At 38.1% G+C, this 25,130-nt stretch overlaps 1 protein-coding gene across 3 annotated transcripts in view; it reads right to left on the bottom strand.

Moving 5' to 3' along the window:
* Nucleotides 1-2,447: 2,447 nt before the first annotated feature.
* stag2b (STAG2 cohesin complex component b) overlaps nucleotides 2,448-25,130 on the bottom strand; it is a 33,472-nt gene continuing 10,789 nt past the window's right edge. Inside the window, exons 2-34 of one of the 3 annotated variants that reach the window (XM_056240303.1) lie at nucleotides 20,802-20,934; nucleotides 20,622-20,700; nucleotides 18,760-18,903; nucleotides 18,471-18,567; nucleotides 17,257-17,333; nucleotides 16,933-17,137; nucleotides 16,692-16,843; nucleotides 14,529-14,602; nucleotides 14,278-14,401; nucleotides 14,070-14,168; nucleotides 13,797-13,876; nucleotides 12,743-12,850; nucleotides 12,450-12,561; nucleotides 12,021-12,138; nucleotides 11,835-11,938; nucleotides 11,633-11,725; nucleotides 11,448-11,537; nucleotides 11,141-11,344; nucleotides 9,190-9,260; nucleotides 8,843-8,930; nucleotides 8,048-8,128; nucleotides 7,863-7,955; nucleotides 7,611-7,785; nucleotides 7,090-7,229; nucleotides 6,900-7,001; nucleotides 6,668-6,816; nucleotides 6,454-6,582; nucleotides 6,126-6,339; nucleotides 5,011-5,237; nucleotides 4,758-4,871; nucleotides 4,526-4,652; nucleotides 3,046-3,123; nucleotides 2,448-2,769 (exon numbers count right to left, since the gene is read on the bottom strand). In XM_056240303.1, the coding sequence (XP_056096278.1) occupies nucleotides 2,746-2,769; nucleotides 3,046-3,123; nucleotides 4,526-4,652; nucleotides 4,758-4,871; nucleotides 5,011-5,237; nucleotides 6,126-6,339; nucleotides 6,454-6,582; nucleotides 6,668-6,816; nucleotides 6,900-7,001; nucleotides 7,090-7,229; nucleotides 7,611-7,785; nucleotides 7,863-7,955; nucleotides 8,048-8,128; nucleotides 8,843-8,930; nucleotides 9,190-9,260; nucleotides 11,141-11,344; nucleotides 11,448-11,537; nucleotides 11,633-11,725; nucleotides 11,835-11,938; nucleotides 12,021-12,138; nucleotides 12,450-12,561; nucleotides 12,743-12,850; nucleotides 13,797-13,876; nucleotides 14,070-14,168; nucleotides 14,278-14,401; nucleotides 14,529-14,602; nucleotides 16,692-16,843; nucleotides 16,933-17,137; nucleotides 17,257-17,333; nucleotides 18,471-18,567; nucleotides 18,760-18,903; nucleotides 20,622-20,700; nucleotides 20,802-20,845 (3,816 nt within the window). In that variant the 5' untranslated portion in view covers nucleotides 20,846-20,934 and the 3' untranslated portion in view covers nucleotides 2,448-2,745. Of the gene's footprint in view, nucleotides 3,124-4,525; nucleotides 4,653-4,757; nucleotides 4,872-5,010; nucleotides 5,240-6,125; nucleotides 6,340-6,453; nucleotides 6,583-6,667; nucleotides 6,817-6,899; nucleotides 7,002-7,089; nucleotides 7,230-7,610; nucleotides 7,786-7,862; nucleotides 7,956-8,047; nucleotides 8,129-8,842; nucleotides 8,931-9,189; nucleotides 9,261-11,140; nucleotides 11,345-11,447; nucleotides 11,538-11,632; nucleotides 11,726-11,834; nucleotides 11,939-12,020; nucleotides 12,139-12,449; nucleotides 12,562-12,742; nucleotides 12,851-13,796; nucleotides 13,877-14,069; nucleotides 14,169-14,277; nucleotides 14,402-14,528; nucleotides 14,603-16,691; nucleotides 16,844-16,932; nucleotides 17,138-17,256; nucleotides 17,334-18,470; nucleotides 18,568-18,759; nucleotides 18,904-20,621; nucleotides 20,701-20,801; nucleotides 20,935-25,130 lie in introns of all 3 variants that reach the window. The other 2 variants (XM_056240300.1, XM_056240301.1) reach the window with 2 other exon arrangements.

The raw sequence follows: 25,130 nt of genomic DNA, 5'->3' as shown, positions 1-25,130 counted from the left end.
CTCGTTCACACCCGCTGAAATTTTGAAATGGTAACCCCGCCCAAAAGATCCTGCCAAACGACATTATCCAATGAAATTGAAGAATATGCGACGAACAGAAATGTCAACCAATCAGTAACGACATCGTGCTTTACGTAACATCTGGTAACGCAGCGTTCTCCCGAAATTCAAAGAGTGTAATGCCCTCTTTCTTTCTTTTCATTCTCCTGTTTTTAGTTACCGTCTAGTTGTTTTTTGTTGTGAGCTATGGTGTTAAAGTGTTTTCTTTAACTATTCTTTATATTTCTGTAATTTTTAATACTTGTTGCGTTTATTGTTCTTCACTGTAAACTGAATGTTCAAAAAAACATTAAAAAACAAACAAACAAAAAAACTGCACGTTCATGCGATTTAGAGTCAGATACTTGAATACAGCTAAATTATCTCTGACGTGTGACCTACAAGTTTACTGGGCTCATATTTGTGTCTCCTCCTGATGGCTGTTTTTATTGGATTAACAGCTGTAGTAACTGTAGTAAATATTCATAGATGCAATGATCAACTTTAAGTATAAGTGTCTTTCTTAACAAAAGTAGAGTACATGTGCTAAATATGTACTTTTATTAAAAAACATACTTAGAGAATGAATTTCAAAATATACTGTGGAAAACAGAATATCTGCGTGTGACTTTCCTCATTTGTAAGTGAGTCAGTAAAAGCATCGGGCAAAAAAAGAATACTGTAAAATCACACAAATACACAAGAAAGATTTGTTTACTTTTATTCAAAAACTTACTGTCTCCAGACAGATACAAATCAGAAACATTACAGTGGATAACAGAGGACAGGGAAACGGTTATGTATGAGTTTATATCTCTGAACAGGGAAAAGTGATAATAATATGTTTAAAATGTTAACAGAAAAAAGCACTAGAAAATTAAGCTTTACGTTTAAATGCATGTATATTTACACAATCTATTCAGCAGTTCAATGAATGTAGTGGTGAGGAACAGAAGACAGTTTAAGCCGAAGGGCATTTACTTTCATAACTTCAAAATCTGTCTGCACACCTTTTAAATAATTACACTCATGCCATTTCAGAAATGCACTGATCCTTTTCTGATACGAAAGGAATCCAATGTACCTCACATAAAAGTTTCAACATGGAAGATTTATGTTTGACAACCACCTTCTTTTCCTTTTTAAAACAAGGACATTTTAAGGCCAAGGCATGGAATGATTAAAAAGTATACCCCAGACAAAACGCACATGTCTGCAATATAAGTTCATGTATTAGTTAAGCTGTGTAGAGCTGCCGAACGCAATGCTGTAACATTTAGGATCTCATAGGACGTTATTGTTACATTTTGAATATTTCATATGGGGAAAAACAAAATCAGAGCTGAATAAAATAGTTCTGTCCATGAATTGCAACCAAACTAATTTACAATTAGGAAAAAGGTGAAACCTAAAAAACTTCTTAAGACTGAAAAAAAAAAAAAAAAAAAAAAAAATTCACACACACAAAAGGAGGAAAAATAAAATAAAAATCTCAAAACTTTACTTGCTGCATGGCTACACACTTTCATGTTTAGGCATGTTCTTATACATTTCAAAACCTTTTAACTCTTAAGTTGGAGTAAAAAAAAAAAAAAAAAAAAAAAAAAAAAAAAAAAAAAAAGCACAAATATAAAATCAGCACCAATTTATATATTTATATATACCTTTATTTAAATGTAGATGTCTACATAGCTCTAATCAGGGAGAAGAATATCTCCACCAGACATACTACACTAAGTTCTGTTTTATTAGAGACAACACAATGGCACTACTGGAGAGATTTCCTCTTCTTTGCTTGATTTTAGAGGGACATGCGAGCAGATCTGATCTTTGGATAAGCCTTGTGACTCTGCGGAAGAATTATAGTCCTTTCTGTGCATCTTCACAGACTGGCTGTGATTCTAAGTGCCTGATTTACTAGAGCAGTTGGCACATAAAAACAGTTTTGTTGGGGCAAAGAGAGCAACAGGGCCACTGAATGGTTGAGATATTTAACATACATACACCAATCACTGATCATGTCACTGAAATTGCCCCAAACTTCACAAATGCACCAAAGGCAGTAATAAATCAGCTCAGAGTGTTTTGATTTAGGGTTTGTGTTATGTCATGATTTTTGAAGGTGGAATAAAAGGAAACTAAATTCTAGATATAAAGACCTGGAGGTTTTTCCTCCATTTCACATATTAGATAGGAAGAATAAAATATATCAATACTCACTATGATGAGCAAAAACCTGCTTATAAATTACTACTTTACACCAGATTACTCACTATTACAAAAGGGCTATACATAACAAAGTTGTCTTTAAGTTAAAAAAGATGCATTCACCCCTGGCTTCAAGAAATACCACAACTCTAAGAGATCTCACATATGTTTCTTTAAACATGATGACGTTCAACTGTGAAATATTTTTATATATATATTTATATATATATTTATATCTCATATACTCATGTATGGCAAAGGACAGTCCGAGATTCCATGGCGTTCAGTATCTACGGTCACGGTTTCGCACGATCAGGGAAAGCCCACACAATGATTGCAAAGACTTTGAATTGCTCCTTTATCCTTTCTGTTTTAGTAAGTGTCAATGGTACAAGCTGATTTGGATGCCAATCACTCCATTGAATTTAATTCTCTTTAGAGAATCAATGTGAATTCACACAAAATGTCTCTTCTCTTCACACTCCTCCAATTATAATCTTAAAACATGGGCACTCCCAGGACCTACAAGAGAAAATGTTCAAATTCAGTTCAGTGTTTAGAGTTACCAAACAAACGTTTCATTCAATCACCAGTCCAGATGGGTCTGATTAGTATTTATAATAGCGAGATGCTCTCCCCCTCTCTGTCTTTTTGCACAAGGGCAATTCAAACTATCTGAAATCACTCCTGCTAGTGCCATCTAGTGGTGATCTCTCTTTCACGTCCTTAGTGTCGGAGTGAACGAGTCCCCCATTACCGCTGAAAAGCATCATAACCCAGGAAATGAGTGCTTCTTACAGACTCATCCATGATGGAGGCGGGGTCGAAAAAGTCGGGCTTCAGTTCCGATCGCTCTCGCCGATTCTTCGATGGGGGCTGCAAGACACGAAAGAGCAGACAATAAGGATAAGATGTGCAAAAAGAAGTGGCATTTATTTAGTTATCAAATGTGACGGTAATAGTTATTTAATGTGTATTAAATCTATCACATACTGTACACATAAACAACAAGTTCAAAAGTTTTGTTTTGAAAGAAATGAATACTTTTTTCAGCCAAGATGCATTATATTGAGTGACATTAAAGACATTTATAATCTTACAAATAATTTCTAGTTTCAAGTAAATGCTGTTCTTTTAAACTTTCATTAAAGAATTGTGACTAAAAAAAGAATAAGAAAAGCATTAAGCAGCACAACTGTTTTCAACAGTTTTTGAAAATTATAAGAACTGTTTCTTGAGCACCAAATTAGCATATTAGAATGATTCAAGGTTTATTTTTTTCAAAACCTTTAAGACCAAGTAAAGAAAATTTAAGGAATAAACTGAATGGAACACAATACGCCAATATGTTTTCTAAAAGAAAATGTCTAGGGAGAAACACAATGAGTTGTATTAGCAACACTTTCAGAGTTTGAAAAAACAACTTCCAACAAGATCTCCATTACATTTTAAATTACTTCAATATCCCTTCTCCCAACCACAATGTTCTTCCTCAGTATTTTTATCTTGTTTTCCAGTGCAATAGTCTAAAGATTCTTAAATCAAGATGCATTTACTGGAGAAACAAAATGACATTAGATGTCTTGTTTTCAGAGAAAAAAAAATCTAAATAAACCGATTTTATGTTTATCTATGATTACAAATATCTGTCAACAGGCTTAGTTCAAAAATCGAAGCGAAAATCTAGTTTTAATACCTCAATGACACACATTTGTTCTTGTTTTAAGCATAAACTAGTCCATAAACAAGACTTCACATTTTCTAAACGTGTATGCAAGAACATGTATTTTTATTTTAGGATGTTCAGATAATTGTATGGGAAAACAAAACAAAAATACTGAGGAAGATTTTCATTATTATATTCTTATGCAGCACATGCAACATTTAATGTCACTATATGAATTTAAGACTTTCTGCTCTGATTTAAGACCCTTCTATGGCCTTAATTTGCAGAAGGCTGAATTAAGACTTTAAGAACAACAGAAACCCTGTGATTTCTGAAGGATCATGTGACACTGAAGAGTGGAGTAATGGCTGCTGAAAAATCAGCTTTGCCATCACAAGAATAAATTACATCATAAAAAAAAAAAAAGTTATTTTAAATAGTAATACTATTTCACAATATTACTGCTGTGACTGGGCAAGATACTTCTTTCAGATACATTAAAAGTCTTTATCGACCCCAAACCTCAATTACTATGTAATCATTTAGACAAAACAACCTAGTCCTAGAGACCAAAATCATAAATACAATTGGAATTTAGCTTAAGCTTATTACCAGATCAATATCCATGGTGTCAAAGTCCATGCCTTCATTGAGATCCTCAATCCGGCCTTCCGATGACATCATCACATCTTCCACAATGGGTTCCTCATCATCCTCCATCAGGCCAGTTCCTCGACGACTGCAAGCATTTGCAAACCAACAACATTTAAATGGCATTTGACCGCTGGACTTGTTTAAAAAAGAAAGCAGTGTAAAGTAAAATTTTGAGAGTGATTTATCTTACATGGCATGCTGAAGGTTGCTCCTTAATTTGGCGTAGTTCATAGCTCTCTCCTGCTGCTGTCTGGCCACCTCCTCTTGCTGCTGTCTCTGTGCTAGCATCCAGGTGACTTGTGTGCTGTAAAACAGTATCAACACACCTCACTATATCCCTTCAATCCCAAACTAGACACTAAGCAGCACACGTTTCATGACTGAAAATAGCTGTACTGAGAGTGTCATGACAGACACATGATGCCATGTCATGATGCTCTTACTTGTAGTCCATGGGTGATTGGTGGTGCTGTGGCTGAGGGGTCTGAGGGTGTGTGTGCTGCTGTTGCTGATCGGGGGTCATGGAGTACACCCCCATGTAGCTCTCCTCAGGACGCAGGCGTTTGGGTTCTCTCATGACGGTGGAGGTGAGGTGGGGTGACGGCATCATGACGGGCATCTGCATGCTCTGCTCACGGCTCATCCACACCTCACTGCTGCTGCTGCTTTCCTCTGCACACAGACAGCAATTCAATTCACATTTATTTGCATAGTGCTTTTCACAATACACATCGTTTAAAAGCAGCTTTACAGAAAATGCACGAGTCCAAATTACAATCTAGAGTGATCACTTATCAGAGGTTAGTGTCCAAGTTGTGTATTTCAGAAATGTGCATATACAAAATCACAGTTAACTAAAAATCTATTAATTTAAACAATGTAATAATTTAAGGCAGTAACAATGAGCTCATTGAAGTAATGAATACTTGTTTGTTAACAAATGATTATGACATTTAAATAAAATGTAGCATTGGTGCATGTTGATTCAGAGTTTGCGTCATCTGAAGTCTTCGCAGCAGGACAATCATTAAAGTTGTGATGAAACTGAAGTAGCAACAGGTCTTTTCTTCCGTATTGTTACATATATCAGTGTGTAATGCATTATAGAAAAAGAAAAAATTTAGGCAGGGGACAAATGGTGCGTTCAAGTCCTCCTGGGAAGTTCGTATTTCTGAGTTGGGAAGTCGTGTTTACGACTTCAGGTGCGTTCAAGTTCCCTTCCGTTAATCAACTAGATAAAAATTGCAGCACGTTTCTCACCGACACGCCCCCAACTCGTAAACATCGGGGCTTAAATAAAATCCCAACTTCCCACTCGTATTTACGACTTTGTGGTGGCGTTCATCGGTGTTCAACTCCCAAATATGATCTTTTCGACATGATTTGAACGCACCATTATTTCTGTTGATTGGATGTTGAGATGCGCACTCAAAAATGGAGGCAGATGAACATGAGCTTGCAGGGGTGGGTTAAATTGGACTCAATGATTGGATAAGTCCTGCATACGATTATTAAATCACATTGAATGCATTATTTGTCTGATTTCTTGAATTCAAACTGTTTTACCTTCCGGTAATTTCCTCTTGCCGGTGGCAGGCTTAGCTTTTTTACTCCTGACGGAGGACCCTCGGCTACTGATGCCACTGACCACAGACATGGTGTCATCATCACCCCCCGCCTGCAGTGAGTTTCTGTAAGAGATGAGGGGCAGCCAGCAGTCTTCTCTCTGCAGGGCCATCTGAAATGTCATGAAGCGCTCCAAATACATGTGCCTTTTGTGGAAAAGAGAGAGAGAGGGCCAACATTAGCTCCAACAGCTAATTAATGCTCCAGAAAGTCCAGTTATGCACCTACGCATATGCTGAGGTCAATAAATGGTTGCTTACACAGTCCGCTTGTCCTGACGCATGAGTTTGGATGAGAACTCGCTGAGAATGTCCAGAAAAGCCAGGTTGAGGGGAGGATGTCCCTCACCCTGAGGATTGGACTCTTTGAAGGCAAACTCAATACCGTCCCTTTAGACAGAGAGCAACATAAACATGCAATGTAACTCCACACAAAAAGTTTTTCTCACCCAAGAGGAACTGAATGGAATCTTACTTGTGTAACATGGCGATAGCCTCTCTAGTCTTGAGCTGATCTAGACCAAAAGTCAGAGAGAAGCGCCGAGCGAGCTCTTTAATGCCACAGAAAGATGAGGATGAACGGTCGAAGCTGGGTCCCAGATCTGACAGCATCTCATTGAAGAGCTGCACAAAGCAGAAGGAAAAAGACGTGAACAACTGGCAAACAAAACCCAGTTTGATGGAAGATACAAAACATTGCCACTGACCTGCTGTAAGCTCAGAATGAGCGTCTTTGCACATTGGATTTTGTCAATCTGTCTCGTCTTGCTCATGGTTTCCTTGATGATGTCACCATAGTCATTATAATACTGAACAGGAAACAGAAAACAAATTGTTTTAGTGAGCATTAAAGTTGAATGAACTGAAAATGCATATTTAACAAACAAAAAGACTCACCCTCATGTATTGCTTAAAAATATCGGCACCCGTGTTTATCTCAACTACATTGTAGATAATGAGTTTGCAGTATGCGGCCAGCAGGTTCCGCCTCTTGTGCAAAGCTTCGATTTTTCCAGCTTCATCATCCTGCTGCCCATCTGATCAAAAATAAAGACAGACTTTCAAATAATGCTCTTGAATGAGACTATGAGCAGCTTCAAATACAGGGGAAAACCACTGCCCTCTAGTGGTCACTTTAAATCCTGACTCCTGACAACAAAAAAGGAATGCAAGTTGATTTATCCAAACAAATCTCATTTTAAACTAGTCATTCTACTTCAGCTAAAGCTCAGTGCACAGCAGGATTAAGTGTTGCTAGAGTCTCTAATCTTTAAATCAATTAAACGCTTCTAAAGCCAATTTCCTTTGTGTTGTCTTAGCGTTAAGCATTTAACATTAAACAGCCAGGGGCGCTAAATCCATTCAGCAAAGCCTGTTAGCTCTAACTAAAAGTCATTATGCTATTAGCAGTGATAGACCTGTGCTGTTGCTGTCTTCATCCTGGTCTATGAAGACATGGTCCAGGATGAAATTGAGAAGATCTGATTGCAGGGACATCTCAGACGTGTATACTAGGGGCTCGAGAGCTTCCCTCCCCCCAGAGATGATCTGATGGCTGAAGATCAGCAGCAGGTCACAGAGGATGGTGAAGGTCTGAGGGAGAACATACAGTCAGGTACAGCCTGGTTGTGGCATGAGGGATAATGCTTCTTGTGACCTTTCATACAGACCTGCTCTTTGACGGCAGTGTTGACGCTGGTTAGGTAACGCTGGCACATTAGACAAAACGCCCTCATCTGCTTCCTCAGAGTCAACATGTCCTCCTACAGAGACCAAAAGCATTGTTGACTTCCAACAAACCACAGTACACAAGCGGGAAGAATGAATGCATACACATCATATGAATAGGAGCTACCTTTTTAGAAGTGCCCTCAGAGACCTTGGCTAAGCTCCAAAGAATGACGTAATGTGTGCACTGCAGTGCGTGAATGACAATCTGAGAAGTCCAGAGAGACATTAACGTTAACCGACAATCATGAGGCAAAAGCAAAGTTTCAACTGAATTCAAGGTGGTATTTCTAATGGAAAAAAATAAAAAAAATAAACAGTTAACCATGAGAAAAAGTTTAAAATAAGAAATAAAATCACACTGAGATTGCAAGTTGCAATTCTGAGGAAAAAAAAGTCACAATTACATAAATTAGTCGCATTTGTGAAAGGTGAAGTCTCAATTGTAAGAGATTACAAATTACGAGGCACAATTAAAATAAAGTCACAAATCTACACTATAGATGAAATAAAAATAAAATAAAAAAAAACTTAGAGGGATAGTCTACCCAAAAATAGCATAATTTACTTATCTTCAAGTTGTTCCAAACCTGTATGAATTTCTTCTGTTGAACAAAAAAGATATTTTAAAGAATTTTGGTAACCAGTCAGTTGACGGCACCCATTGATTTCCATAGTATTTTTTTTTCCTACCATGGAAGTCAATGGCTACTGTCAACTGTCTGGTTACCAAAATTCTTTAAAATATCTTATTTTGTGATCAACAGAAGAAAGAAACTAAAACAGGTTTGGAACAACTTGAATGCGAGTAAATGATGACAGAAGTTTTATTTTTGGGTGAACTACCCCTTTAAGTCTAGCCCAGTCAGGCACTACTACAAAAGTTATTAATTCACCCTATATGCAGCCTTAAAATGAATACCTGCTCAGGCATGTCTCCATTTTCAATACCAGTGTTCAGTAACTTGTAGTTGCTGGTGAAGAGGTCCCATTTTGAGAGATCATGAGCACTATAACATACATAGAGTTGAAAGGGGTTTAGAAAAGTAAATAAATGACAGCATTTTCCCATTAAGCAGGGGTTTTCAAACCTGTCCTGCAGCACCCCCAGCACTGAACATTTTGTATGTCTCCCTTATCTGACACTTCAGGTCTTGCAGTCTTGCTTATGAATTAGGTGGGGGTGCTCCAGGTCAGGTTTGAAAATCCCTGCCATAAGTGATAATCTGATAAAGAGAAACGCTATATGATGATACAGGAAAGCCTTACTTATGGAAAGCTGTGATCCTCTTCAGTGTGGACAGAACTTGGTAAGCATCATCTTCATCTGGGTCTTCACCCTGTGAAGGAAACAAGCTGCTCATGAGACGGACTGCAACTTCCTGAGCTTCTGCATTCAGAGGAAAATGGTTTGGATGGAGTACTAGGGATGTGTAAAATATACGTTTCCATAACTGACTAGTTCATTGCTCTGTCTTAAGGAAGCCCTGAAGGCTATTTTATGTCACATGCACCAAACTCTGATCAGCTACATTCCTTAGGGTTGAGTGAGCGCCCCAAAAAATAAATAAAAAATTCCAGCTGGATGTAGATATTTTTATAAATTGAATTTGAAATATTTTAACATATTATGTATTCAGTATACACACACACATACATGCATATACAGGGCTGCAACGATTAGTCGACGTTGTCGACAATGTCGACAATAAAAATTTGTCGACAAATATCTTTGTTGTCGAGTAGTCGTTTGATCTCACTTGACCTAATGTAAGGGCCTGCAATCCCGCGATTTGACCGCTACGGCGCTGTAGCGCTAGAGTGTAGTGCAGCCCTTACAAATGCTATTGCGGTAGAAGAGAAAACAGCGCGAATTATGACAGTGCAAACGAATCCGAACTAGCAAGGTTTAGGTTTGGGAAAGTTTCACAAAACTTCAAATCAAGAATGCTGTCGTGTGCAATTTTCACGGGAGCACAACATGCATGTTGGAGTGCAAGAGGAAACATCCCGGCAAAAGAGGAGCCGGTGAGAAGTGAGTGTTCTCCAGCTGGAGCTTAGCCTACTAACCAGCGGTACATCTCTCTTTATTAGAGAATGCAATACTACTAATAATAGTAATAATATTATCAATAGTAATATAATTACAGTAATGTGATGACTTATTTTGTATAGAATAAAGCTTGATCGAGCTTAGGAGTCAGGGCTGTTTTTATTATTGTAACACTATTAGTATATTAGGTATTATTATAGTCTTATCACTTGCCTGTATTTTGTTCAATAATCATGAAGACTTACAAAACGAGATGTTATATCCTTCCTATGATATAGGAAGAATATCATGGCAGTTACTTTATCATACTATAAATTAAAAGGTGAATGAGAACGTCTCTGTCAGCTCAATTGTCATGTAAAAAAAGATTGTAATTTTATAATTATAATAATTGTTTGCAGATTAATATTTTACCATTCTTTGTGTCCTGAAGTAAATGTCCCTTTTTCTGTTTCAGTTCTAAGAAAAGCAGTGGGCCTATTGAACAATGCTTAGAGAGCATTTGTGTGTGATTTGAGTTGGACCGAAATCTGAAAACTTAAAGAGAATGACCTGTTTAGTTGGCTCAAAGTTCATTAAAACAACTATTTCAAAAGCTGAAGTGATTTTCTTTTTTTATATTATAATTAGAATATGTATAACTCAATGTTTTAACTAATTGGAAAAGCTGAATAATCGTTCCAAACTTACTAATTAGTCTGCGAACTAATCGACGATTAGTCGATTAATCGTTCTAATAATCGTTAGATTAATCGATTATCAAAATAATCGTTTGTTGCAGCCCTAAGTGAAAATGTATCTGTGCTAAAAGTATTCTTAGCCTGTAACTCAATCACTGGTGAGTAAAATCTAACAATTATATAGATTTTACTAAGTATTACTCAGACATTTTGAGATGCAACACATACTACACCATTTTAGAGCACGACTGCTAAAAATATTAACAATTAGTGAAAAAATCTAAATAAACTAGTGCACCTCACTAATTAAATTGTCATGTTGGAAATGGAGGCCAGATCTTCCCCAAAGAGACCTCCAGAAAAACAGACAACACAGTGTTGCAGTAGAAGCAGAGCACAAATACCCTTTCCAAACTTTTGTTCCTATGCAAACATAGAACATCAAAGTGCTCCTGAATCTCCACCCTGAGCCGCCCGCTGTCCTCACCTCCTGCAGGAAGTCCTCCAGAAGCTTGTTAAACTTGTCCACTTGCTCATCCAAGAGCTGGCTACGGGCGATATCCACCCGGTTAAAGATGGTGAACTCCTCGTTGCACAGGGAGTGGTAGGTTTTGGAGCAAGCCTCAAGCACATCTGTGTCCGTGTGCTTCTCCACAATCTCTCTGATTTGTCTTAACAATGAATCCAGGTGCTGCGAGGGAAAAAAAAACAGCTTTCATTCACATTCTACACAATCAGTCTATTGTCAACAATCAGTGTGCATTTATTCTGTTTAAACGACATGCGGTTCAGACCTTTTCCAAACGCCCTGTAGTATAGATTTCCAGATCAAAAAACTGGGCCAGCTGCAGCAGATTTGTCACTTTCTCTGCATCTATGGAGTACTGTGAGAAAGAAAAATATATATATATATATATATATCAGTTGAGCGTCTTTAAATACCATTTCGTGTTGCCTTTGACTTTTAATGGACTTTAACCTTTGCAAGTAAAGCTGGCAGTGCTATAGCGAAGAGCTCCGTCATTCTCGTCCGGTCATCAAGCTGAGTCTTCTTCTCCTTCGCTGTCAGAACCTGAAATCAGACCAAGTGAGAATTGAGAACAGCGTGTAACAGGTAACGTGTTAAAGCAGGGATCTGTCTTCAAGGGCTGGTCGATGCGTTATGTGGCATTAGTTCTTACCCTCTTGCCCGTGCCTCTGCCCACAGGAGGGTGGCACTCTGCAGCCTGACGGATGGTGCACAGCATGATCTCTATCAGAGCTGTCTCCTGTCTGTCCGACAGAGCTGGAAAACACACAAAGGTAATTAATCTCTCACTCCCTTTGGAGCAAGTAAAAAGTTCTGCTGGTGTGTCACCGAGTCAGACCTTCCTCTCCAGGCAGTGGCTCATCCAGCAGCAGACTGATCATGCACTCCCAGTCCTTCAGGATCTCTGCTGCACAGTCCCACATACTGTCCACTAGGTAGGCTGCATGCTCGTGAAGCTAAGGATCAAAACATAACATGCTATAAAATCACAGTTTATGTGTGCAATTAGAATATAATTATATAGTGCTGCCATATTAGACTCATAAGAAAGACTATCATGCTTCATTACTGAATTGTATTTCACTTAAACTGTCTAGAATAGAAGAAAACTGGGAAAAAAAATCAACATGATATATAGAGAGCGTGTTTGAGATACTTGTTTAAAAAAATCATCATTTTTGTAATTCTGTCAGGTGACATTAGTCGCACAGAAATAGCACCCTTTAACAGAACTAATGTCACATCATTTACAATGATGTTACCTCACCTCACTCTCCAGGAAGAAAAAGACAGCGGTTTTGATGAGGTTGGCATTCATGCTCTGTCTGCCTCGTCTCTTGGGCATGCTGTCATCTTCAGGGTCTCGATGACTGAACAGTCTGCAAACAAAGATGAAAATGTTGTTCATCTGAATCTAATATTGTCCAAACACCACGTCCATTTATTCATTCTCATCTTTTCTCTAGATATAGTTTTGTCATATGACTTTCAGCGGGTCAAAGACTAGGTTTACTGCATGTACAACTTCATGAGATATGAAGAACCATGAATAAAACTCACTTTTTAAAGAGGAACTCTCCTGCTGCCACAGCGACAGGGCGGTGGGCTGAATACACAAGGTGGTACACACTCTCACAGTCTTCTGCAGTCAGAACCTCATCACTGCTACTGCAATACCAAACAACAACAGCATATGAGCACAGCTAGTTCTGCCAACAGTGTTTCAGGAGATCGGTCAAATGTTGGTTTAATAACCACTCATTCAGTGAATAATTTGACTGAACAATTCATTAAAAGCACTAGGTCATTAGTGTCATTTGTTTGTTATTTATACCACACTACCAATCAAAGGTTTGGAGTTGGTACGTAAGATGGGGTTTTTTTTTTTTTTTTTTTAAAGAAGTCTCATATGCTCACCAAGGATGCATTGAAAGTGATACTGTGAGTTATTACAACAATTTGAAAAAACTTATTTTTAATATTTTAAAATATAATTCATTCCTGTGATGGCAAAGCTGAATTTTCAGCATCATTACTGAAGGATCATGTGACACTGAAGAACATTTTAATATGCTGATTTGGTGCTCAAAAAACATCTCCTTTTTAATCATAAATGTTGAAAACAGTTGTGCTGTTTAATTTTTGTGATGCATTTATTTTTTTCAGGATTCATTGATGAATAGAAAGTTCAAAACAGATCTTTTGTAACGTAAAAAAAAAATTCTTTTAAAAAATTTCTTTAAAATATTTTGACAATATTTTGTAACCCCAAACCCTAATTCAAATCACCAACTTATATCAAAAGAAACTCAGCTATCCACCTTATTTTTCAGGTAAGAGTGGCCGTGGTCAGTTGTAATTTTAATATGTCTGGCTTCCGGTGTCATTCGCTACCAGTTATTTTTAACTGTACAAAACAGCTTGTTATACTGCTTGATATTGCAAACTGGTATTTCTTACCATATTACTTTAATGTAGTGTCTTAATTATAAACAGTTTTACAGTTCACTACACTGATATATTCTTCTCGTTACTTATAGCAGCTAATACATCGGAAGTACACATTGAAAAATAAGGTGGACAGTAGAAAGTGTATTCAGGGTTTTATACGTACTGTAACACCAGCGTGAGCAGTTTTATAGCTTGCACTGCAACATCATACTCCTTGTCCAGTGTCATAGATACGATGCGGTCCTGATGAAGACAAACAGATAACCCCGTCATACTGACTTCAAACACTCAACAGTGAAAAAGCACATTGTTTTATTTTTAAATATCGAAAAGATACATAAAAATGATTGGTTTAAATTCTCAATTTCAGAGAGGAGTATTTTCCTTTCTGTGTTTGCTGTATTTTGGATGAAGCTTCCCCAGATGGTTCTCTCACCTTGAAGCGGCTGGTGAAGAGCTCCAGTTTGGCGTTGAGCTCGCGGTTATAGTACAGCCCCTGCAGAGCTGTGAGACACTTCAGACGCACCTCACCTTGCTGAGAGAGAGAGAGATACAATTTTGTTCCAACTCTAGGAATGTGTCGTGACTAACTCCATCTGACAGGGATTAAAAGAAAAGGGAGAGAAAAATGATTGAATTCCCACCTTGTCGTGCATGGTCCAGCCCACATACTTAAGATAGCTGTCGTTAAGAAATGCATCACTGTACATTTTCATCCACACGCCGATCTCCTCGATGCAGATTGCCCGGATCTCTGCTATTGCATCACTGAGGAGGGATAACAGAAGCACTTAAGCCCACAGACACCCACAGGAACATATCAGAGAATTACTGAGTGGTAATTGATGATGAGAGTTTGTGCTAGAAGAAAATCAACGCTTATGAATGTGCATACCGATATCGGTGAACAAAGACTCCCTTGAAAATGGCATTCATCATGTTTTCAATTTCATCTTGATTTTCTTGTAACTGTAAAGAAAAAAAAAGTTAATTATTCAATCGTTGCTGCAGGCAGTGAGACCTGCATTACTAGTCAAAGGTTTGTGTGTATGTGTGTGAAATTAATAGTATTTTATATTTGAGCTTCTTTAACATCACAGTCTTCTTTAACATCACAGTCTGTTGTTCCTTTTTATTAGTCTCTGCAATTTGGAATAACACTGAAACACGGGGCCTCAAGATGGAATTAAAATATTTACAAATAAGACAAAACAACTAAACGTGAATTTCATATTTGAATTAACATTTTTTAAGAACCCAAGGCCTAGTAAAACCTGGACATATGAGATAGCCCAATTTAAAACAAAGTTTAACTTTTAAAAAAAGTTCTGAAAGATATTATCGGGCAGAAAATGTTTTTTTTTTCTTTTAAAGAGGAGAAAAAAAGTAAAAAGTTAACCCTTATCCAGTTACTGGTTAAAAAGAGTGGGATCCTTAAATAAATAAATTCAGCTGTTAAAACTTCTGTAATTCTGAAACTTAATAATAATTAATTAATTAATTAATGAACTAATAATATTTATAATTATCCTAGTATTCATTTTGATGGATGGACACCCCTAGTTTCCGTAAATTAAAAATAAGGGGGGGGGGGTTGGAGGGAGACTACTGGCGCCACGGTACGGTACGGCTCGCTTTAAATGGTACCACCTCTGAGGTTCCAAGCGTACCGTACCGATACTAAAATGTGACGTGAACCCACTGCAGATCACTGATTGGTCAGACAGAATCGTCACTACCAGCGTCATTGTATTTGCGAGACATCAAACACGCTAGATTTAAATAGCCACTTTAGCCAGTAACAGCCACTGCTGTAGCACCGGTTTTAAAACTACTTCCTTGACTTGCTTGAAGAAAAAAAGAAAGAAAGAAAACTTTCAAAAAAGAAATGGCTGAATCGTGGTCAGTGGTTGAAGTGCAGACCTTCCTCTCGTTGGTTGCCGAGGAGCGGATAAACTATAACGGTCAGACTATAATCCCACCCAATTTGAAGCGGTACTAACTGCAGTGGAAAAGCAAACCGCGCTAAAGCGAACCGAGCCGTGCCGTACCACGCAGTGGAAAAGCGAAGCGAGCCGCGCCGAGCCGAGCCGTACTGAGCCGTACCAGCAGTGGAAAAGCGCCATACCATTACAGCTGATGTACTAGAAGAAACCTACTATCCTCCTTGGGGAGGTGATCTTTGAATATTCTTGTGGCCTAAGAGTAAAAAAGGTCTATTTGTTAACTGCTATCTGTAACCACAGAAATCAATTTTGATTCATATCTCAGTTCGTAAAAACAAACAATCTGCAACTACAATCTATGGGGTGATTGATGTATGGTTGCTCTCCAATGACTTCACCTGTAAGTTTTTTTTCTGTACATGCTGTACATTCTGTACATTTTTTTCCGAGAGCATGCCACAGATGCTGTCAACAGAGATTAAACCAGAATATTGCTCTAAACTAAAACTCACGTTTTGTGTGCGTCCACGTGGTTTGACACAATACTATCAAGACATCAATAAAACCTAACACTCACAAACGCAGATGGCATAACAGCAGGGGCTGTTATTACATAACCCAGTTAATTTACAGCACCAGTTAAACAGCTTTAATACTCATGGCCATTCAGGAGAGTTCTAACCCCACGGGTGCTGACAGAGCTGCGGTTAACCTGACAGCCCACATTAACAGAGTTCTCATTAGAATAGGATCCTTTTTTAATTACTTTATCCATGTTTACTCAGCTTTAAAGTAGAGGGAAAGAGTACGGATGAAATGTGCTGAGTGTTTGGTTGGTCGTGTGTTTTTGAGGCTGTTGGCCAACAGAGGCGTAGGTGTTGAGAAGGAAAGCAACAAACACTGCAGTGACCTGGCAGCCTCACGCAAAGGGAAGTGAGTCTCCACAGGGAAGAGTGAAACAAATCTCCTGTTCTACTGTGCCTCAGAAGGCTTCATTTACTCACTCTGCCCCTTTCACTTTCAGCTTTTATGGTCGCTCTAAGACAATGACAACATGCTGAATTTATTTAGATGCGTGCAGCATCCCTGTCCTGGCTCCGGAGGACACTCACCTCCTTGCGTTTCTGAAGCAGAAGCTCTAGCCTGTCATTGGCCCTCTTGCCAATCATCTTGTTCCTCTCTGCTTCGTATTGCCGCTGAGTGTTGTCCATGTTGATGCTGAGGTTAAGTGCTACATTCACGAGGGCCGTCATCAGCTTCATAGCTATGGGGGGGGGAAAAACAGCATCTTGATACTAATTTGGACCAATCATAACAAAAGGTTCAGATTTATAGAGTAGCAGAGATACTGACCTGCCAGTGTGCTGGTGTGTCTGAAAGCGCGGACTTGAGAGTCTGAGAGGCCAGTAAGCAGCGAGATGACCGTGTCCATCATGTATTCATCATAGATGATGCTGTACTGACACTGCCGAACCAACACGCCGATAAACTCGCAGAAACTAGACTTGAACTTCTTCCACTGCGGCCCGGCCATTGTGAGTGGGTAATCGCCGCTGTCCTGCAATAACATCAACTCTCACTGGTTAGTGTGGGCACAAAATAATTCATAAAACAAAGTATGTAGTGGGTAAGGAAACAGAGTAAGAGTCATGTTCAGGGTTGGAGACTGAAGTTTACCTCATCAAACTCTTCTGTCATCTTCCTAATGATCTCAGAGTTTTGCATGTTGCGGAACATCTCACCAGTGACAACACCTGCAAAACAGTTGAGTATTTTTGTAAAAGTAATAACATTATGAAACAATTTATATGAGCTTAAATTTATACTTGGCTCAGGTCAGGACTTAAAGTTGTTTTTGTAAAAGTTTTTTTTTTTAACGAGGAAAACTGCAAAAAAAAAAGTACTGCTAAAAGAAAAGTTCACTATTAATTTCTTATATTTAGCAGAATGTCCACGCTTCTTTTTTCCACATAATGAAACTCAAGGCTGTTCACACCAAAACCCGGTTTCACAGAAAGGACTTAGACAAAGCCAGGATTACGCCTTAGTTCAATTAGGACATGCAAGTAGTTTTTATAAATGTGCTATAGAAATAAATCATTACTACACACTGTTATCTATGCTTTTTGTCACGGTCTACACTCTTATTTGTGTTTATAATCAATAAAAAAATAAAACATTACTGATGTGCATCTTAAAAAAACATTGGCACTGACATATTTTTTAATTTCTCTGTGCAAGTTGCTTTCAGTTAAAACAGCCCAAACATGCATTTTATTCTGGGACTAGGTTTAAGCCTTGTCTGTGAAACCGGCGGCAAGACTATATGCTAACTATATTCACATCCATTCCAAGCGAATGCTGCAGTTTTGTTGTCTGCTGCTTGAAATGATTCTGATAGGATGTCAATCTTTTTATTGTTCATTAAAAATCGTTCTGATATCGTTCCTCTTTGTTATGGTTATAGATGTGGTGTGGACTTACCTTTTTTCATAGAATTAGAACAATTATTAAAACTGTATAGTTGTAGTTAATGTTATAGATATTGGCCTTTATATCAACTGCCCATAACAGTCAAACAAAATTTTCAAGGACATTACATTTTTTTAATGACAAAGGCCTAAATTTTGGTCTTTCCCTCATACAAGTGTTTATCATGCGGTTTAATACAATATCTGTGGAATTTAGTACTACTTTTATGATTGTTTATGTCCTTTTTGGAGCTTAATAGCCCCTGTGCCCATTCACTTTCATTATATGGAAGAGAGCAGCGTGAACATTCAGTTCCATGACTGAATCTTAATTTCCCTTTAACTATCATGATTCTGCTGTCACACAACATTCACCATCTCCGAGCTCAAACCAGATCACATGAGAAATGACATTCAAACCTTTGCAGCCAGAGCACTGGATGAAGAAATTGATCAAGTCTAGAAGTGCGACGTCTCTGTCATGTTTATAGGACTCAATCCAGTCATCAACGACCGACTGCAAAACAGGAGAGCAGAAATCTCACAAAGGTCAAAATCTGCTCGATTACACAGTGGTACATCTGTCTGCATATTCTCCTGCCAACACTCAAATCCCTCCAGAAGCTACAAACCCACATGAGGGAATTTAAGATGTGAATGCCAGAGCGTGACAGAGGGCAGTGTAAAATCCGGTAATATGCTCACTGACCTGCATGGCACTCTTCCCCAGCCTGACCACTTCAAAAAGCATGACATTTTCCATGCCGTTTTCCTGGTGGTGACCGTTCATGCGTCCAGCTCCTTTCCCCGCTCCCTTCCCCTTCTCTCCAGGGCCCTTCTTTCCTTTCTTCGCCTGAAGCAGAGTGACATTACAGGTCAACAGTAAAGAACTGGATCAAACTCTTCACAGCGTCTGGAGGACAGGATGACGTCCACAGCAAATACAGTTCCTAAATTGCACATATCATGTGCAAATTGTTTGCAATGAATTTTATACATTTAAATAATTTGACTGATGGATTACAAACAGCTAGTGCTTGTATAAAGATGCTTAATTAAATTATTTAAGTTAAGTAAAAAAAAAAGGTCTGTATAAAGGCATTTGTTTAGGGCCCTATGAAATCCGTTTTATTTTTTCCAAATTCCGTTTTTTTCCCCGTTAAATTTGTTTTGGGCTCCATTCTAATGGTTAAATAATTTTAAGTGATACAAAGTAGGGCTGTCACTTTTGTGATTTTTTTTTTTTTGAGACATAAGTGTCCATTGAATCGATTGTAAAATCGATTTTCCATGTCTAAAGACGTTTCCATTTTCAACGCCAAATATGGGCAAATCCACGGACAACTAACAGGCATTAGGACGAACGTAAAGAGGGCGCTTGAGACGCGCACAAGTCAGCAATATTTCTGATGATTTATTGGCGTGAAGTTTCGTGCACAATGACAAACAGGAGTGCAACATTCTCGAAAAACAATAAGCAGAGTGGACTGCCATAACATCAATGAAAAACATTACTGTAGCCTTCAACATGGCTGCGTTTACGATTAGAAATGTCAAACAAATTTCGCTTACGAAGGCGATTGTAGCCCGAATCTGTATGCATGAGACTGTCTGAGACTGAATACCGGCAGAATTCACATTTTTGTTGTAAAAAGAGACACATTATGCAGAAGTATAGTTTGCTGTTATGTGTGTTTGTCAGAGCTTGCAGTTGCTGTGTGACGCGCGTTCGCGGCGGGCGTATCGTGACGAGCTGGACGCGCTCCGAGAGAAGCAGATGTTAAAATCGATTCCCTATTTTCGTTTTAGATACTTGTGTTGGTTGGTCTGATCGATTGTGCAATCGATTTTCGAACGTAAAGTGACAGCCCTAATACAAAGCATGTCTAATTAATTGAAATCATGAAAGGTATACAATTTAACAATAATTTATTAAAAGTTTAACAAAAATTACATGTTTAGGACTCTACGAAATATGCTTTTTTCTAACATTCCGTTTTATTTTTTACCAAATTCTGTGTTTCCTGTTTTCTTGATTCCATTTTAATGGTTTAATTACATTTTAATAATCAAAAAGCATGTCTAATTGATTTAATTTATAAAAACATCAATTTTACTAATTAAAAACAAAAAAACTATTTTTATGATAGTTTTTCTCAAATGAGACGGTAAAATGCTCGAGAAGTGAGTCTCAGAGCGGATTCATTAGTCTATATCGCGATTAGATATTTGATTTAAGTGTACTGACCTGGTTTTTATTTATTCATCATTAATTTTACAAATTCCACATTATACGGTAAATTCTGTTTTTATGACTGGATCCCACGATTTCGTCCATGTTTTCTGCATTGCGAAAATCATAGGGCACTATTTGTTTATTGGCAGGTTACATAGAAACATGGTTAAGTCATCATTCAGTTTTGAAGTCAGAATCTTAAGTTTGGCCAATTACTGGCCAATTATTAGCTCCAGAACCATTTCACTGGAAAAGGGGTAAAAGTCCATTTAAAGGAACCTTGTAAAATCTTGTAAAGATTCTTGATAATCAAAAATGTAAGGGTCCACATATACCTTGCCTTTCCCAATGATGACATTCCTTCCATCAGGATCATCGAAATCAGTGTCTGATGAGAATCGGGTGTCAGTGTCCCTGTTCACAAAAACAGATCAATGTCATCATAGTGAGAGAGAATATGTCAGCGCATGCATACACATAACGTGTGTTCGTTACTCGTGTGTTTGTGTACTCACTGAGCGAAATGAAACTCTGTGTGTAATTCCGGTGCGGCTATCATTTCTTTAACATCTTCTGGTCCACTTCAACTTGTCAAGGGCTTTGTCTTTATACACACAGGGCAACAGTGGGTTATTTTGTCTCATAAACCTAAAACATAAACAAAATGGGAAAAAAAAGCATTAGTAGTAGTAATAATAATATGTTTTTAATGCCATGTCAGCATCTGAGGCTATCTTCATGGCAAAAACAGTGTTACAAAAATACAAGAGTTGCATAAATACCATAAAAATACCCAAAAAATGGGGGAAAAACAACAGGAAATATTATACAAGGTGGTTTACATTAAGGTCTTATGTCCTTATGTGTTTACTGTTTAGACTAAACAAGCACACCTACATCTGTAATCTATTAATCCTAGCTCAATATTATAAAATAAACTGTTTTTTAATTGTTGGTTTATATTTATATATGCGTCAGTGGCCAGTGCATCGCGTCTCAGTTTTTTCATGTTCTCAAGCCACAGGAGCCGCATTTGAATATGAACTGAATGTCATTGTGTACAGTGTTGACACAAACTCTTGTCTGCAAGGTCTGAAGTGGAAACCAATCACAAAATTAAAAACATTTGATACTTGTGTATAGAGGTTACTGAATTGTTGCAGTGTAATTATTCGGCCTCATTAATGAAACTTTCGTAAATATACGAGTAAATTCTTAGTGATTTTAAATTGCGGAAAACAGTCCTTCTCAAAAACTCTCCTCTGGATTCACAAACCTTAGATTTGATAGTTAAACACGTGTTTGTTAATTAATTCCAATCATTTGTAAATAGGATGCCTGTGCATGCTCATTCACAATTAGCATAAACCCCACCCTTGAGTTACAACTACATAAATGACGTGTCCAAAAACGCTGTGGAATTTTCTGGACTTCCTTCTCTGGTTTGGCTCCAGTATATTGCATAAATGCAAAAGAGACTAATTGGCCATTTGCCAAACAATATATATTAAATTAAAGTGTTTCCACCAAAGCGTTTTTAGCCAGCAAAATTGCCAGGCGCTCTTCTGAAAACACCCAGCCGGGGGCGCTTCAGAGCGCAGCGTTTGGTTTTCCATCTGAAATGTTTTGGTTGTTATGATATTGAATATCTGCGAAAGTAATGTGTCACCAGTATCTGCTTTTGCAGACAGTTTGGTTTATCAGCAATTACTGAACATAAAAACGCAATAATACCAACAAGATTAACTTCTCCACTGTTGTTCAGGCGTTGTACAATTGATATGACGAATTTGACGATTGGTTGGTGTGGTATTTGTCCCACCCCTCCTCCACTGTGATTGGACTGCTGGGTAAAAAGAGAAGTAAGGAGAGCTGCATTTTACCCAAGGGGGTAATCCACCAGCCGGAAACTGAAGTCTCCCCGGGCGCCGCCATTGGCTTACCAAGCCATCACCTGCTGTTAGCATTCCATTGACTCCCATTCATTTTGGCGTCACTTTGACAGCGAATAACTTTACATCTGAGGTTACATATTTCTAAAGAAACACGACAATGTATAAAAGGCTCCATTACTTTGTATCTTACGTTATGGCCCCGTAGAAGCAGTTTTTGTAAAAATAGGCTAACGATTGCGTCATAACACGCGACTCTGTCGCACAGTAGAGAAGTTACCGTATAGACAGGAGGAGAAGCTCGCAGGCAATCGGGGGACGTGGAGGCATAAAGTCAAGGAAGAAGCCCATAGAGAGTCATAAAGTTGATCCTGCTGCTAGCTCATGGACAGCTCCTACAGTCTCACGCTCTCCGTCTCTGCAAGATTCGGAAGGGAATGATTCAGATTCCTCTTGGCACCGCTACTAGAAGACTTATAACTGTCAGACAGGTTGCTCACGTCACATCTACGTCATCAAGCTCAGTGTGAGCCTGCGCAGTGCGCTTGGCAATCAGAAAGTGAGTGCTTCTAATTGACTTCACTTTTCTCCGTTGAAGTCTATGGGGTCGCTGCATTTCTTTTACTGTCTATCTTTTACCCATTGTTGAACATTTTTCAACTCTTCAGAGCTAGAGTTGAAGCCACTTCCTCGAGCCCCTCCACTGCAGACAGCAAGCCAAATACGTTTAAGCTCAATAGTAAAAGATTAACTATACGGGCAAACAAACTCGAAGCATTATCAAAATTAAGTCATCAGTTTGCCTAAAAGAACAGGCAAAATGTTCAGATGCACCATTTAAAGGTGGAACGGAGCAGCAGAATTAAATGTTTTTCGTCCCAACTAACAAATTATGTTCACACATTCATGAATCCAGCCATTTACGCGAGTGGCATTACAAACGATTTACACAAAAATTTGTTCTGCTCTTGTTTCATGAATAAGGTCCATTGTTTTCATGATCAGTGAATCTTGCAGTCACTTCTGAGTATTCATGCTCATCCTATGTAACTAACATCATCACAAAAGTTTCAGTGCAGCAGTATATGTGGAGTTTCTAAAATTAAAATGGCTCCAAAAACTCATAACAATTACAGTTTGGACCGTTTACAATGTCTACATCTTCAGTCTGTCACTACAGTTAGGCAGAATAAATGCAGTTATATTGTAGCCACAAGGGGGCAATACAGCATCATATGTGACTCCTGAGCTGATCGCTCAGACAGACTCTCAGTCAGTGTGAAGAACCCGACTGAGACGAAAGCTGCAGGACAGGCCGCTGTGTGCCTCGTTAAAAAGAAATATAACATAGTAATAATAATTATAGAAATATAAAGCAGCATATTTTCCCTTTCATAATTTTTTTCAACATCATAAATTTCATAAGTTTGTCATTTTTAAAAGCACGCTTTCACTAAAACAAAGCTATAGAAGACCATGTTTCCCACATAAGGGATTCAGACCAGCACATGACACAGAACACCTTTTCTGACAATGATGTTAGTGAAAAATGAAAATTCTTCCATTTACTCTCCCTTATGTCCTTTAAACAAACCTGTATGACTTTCTTTATTCTGTGGAAAATAAAAGAGGATGTTTTTCTCTCAAGTGTTTTTTTGTCCATTCAACGGAAGTCAATGGACTCAAACTGTTTGGTTACCGACATTCTTTAAAATGTCTTTTATGTTACACAAAATAGTCACACTGTTTTGTAATGACATTGCTGAAACCAGTTAGTTATCACATAAAATGACAAGCTCTTAAACATCTACAGCAGAGAGAAATCAGAGCAATGTGACATTATCGGCCCATGAGGGCATCATCATAGCTCTGTAGTGAAACATGCTTGTCAAAACCACCTGTTCTTGCACACAACACACTGTAATAAGCCATAAACAAGAAAGACCACCATAATTATCCTTAAAAGACCTCATGAAATGGCTGTTTCCTACTGAAACAGGACGTAACTTGGGCCGAGACATACTGAACAGCACAATTGTAAATAGCTAACAGCCTTTGGTTTACATCACAGCCAAGAACAAGATTTGCTATTGCTAGTCAAAGGCAGATGGTATAAGAGAAAGGGCCATGAGATTTTTCAATGAACAGAAATCATCAACACAGAATGAGCTCACGTTTCCCACTCACTCCTGTTCATCCACCACAGCTCAAACAAACAAAGTTACGCCCTAAAGTAAACTCACACCTTTGGTTGAGATGCTTCAAAGGAAGCCACTATACTTTATTAACTTCCAGGGCAACTGAACCTTCATACAGCTTAAATATATTTGCTTCTTAAGCTGTGATAGGAGACATCCTGCACATTCCAACTTTAAATTGAACCTTTAAGAAAGCATAAAATGAACAGTCATTATCATTCACAGACAAATGATAAATCTCTTGAAGCACTGCTACCCCCTTAATCTATCATTCTGCATAATTTTGGTCATGTGAATGTGAATATATATTTTGAAATATCCAACTGCCTGCCATAGAAAGGAGCACATGAACATTTTATGATTTATTAAATGAAGCATTTGCCTCGGGGTATGATGTGTTAGGGTCAGCTTATAGTTACATTAAGTTTTACCTCCAGGAAATACTAATATGAATTCTATTAAATAGAGCGCAACAGTTCCCGCCCAGTAGCATTTTTCAGTAGCATTGATTCTGGAATAGGGACGTTAATTTACCCAAACTCTAATAATTGATGCTGTTTAAATTAACAATTGATTAATCGTTAACCTTAAAGAGTTAGTTCACCCAAAAATGAAAATTATATGTCATTAATGACTCACCCTCATGTCGTTCCAAGCCCGTAAGACCTCCGTTCATCTTCGGAACACAGTTTAAGATATTTTAGATTTAGTCCGAGAGATTTCTGTCCCTCCATTGAAAATGTACGGTATACTG

This window comes from Rhinichthys klamathensis, unplaced genomic scaffold, assembly GCF_029890125.1.
Source record: "Rhinichthys klamathensis goyatoka isolate OS25496 unplaced genomic scaffold, OSU_Roscu_1.1 h1tg000591l_1, whole genome shotgun sequence".
In the NCBI taxonomy this organism is placed as follows: domain Eukaryota; kingdom Metazoa; phylum Chordata; class Actinopteri; order Cypriniformes; family Leuciscidae; genus Rhinichthys; species Rhinichthys klamathensis.
Note: the sequence above shows the minus strand (reverse complement) of the source record. Positions and strands in the feature narration are given on the sequence as shown.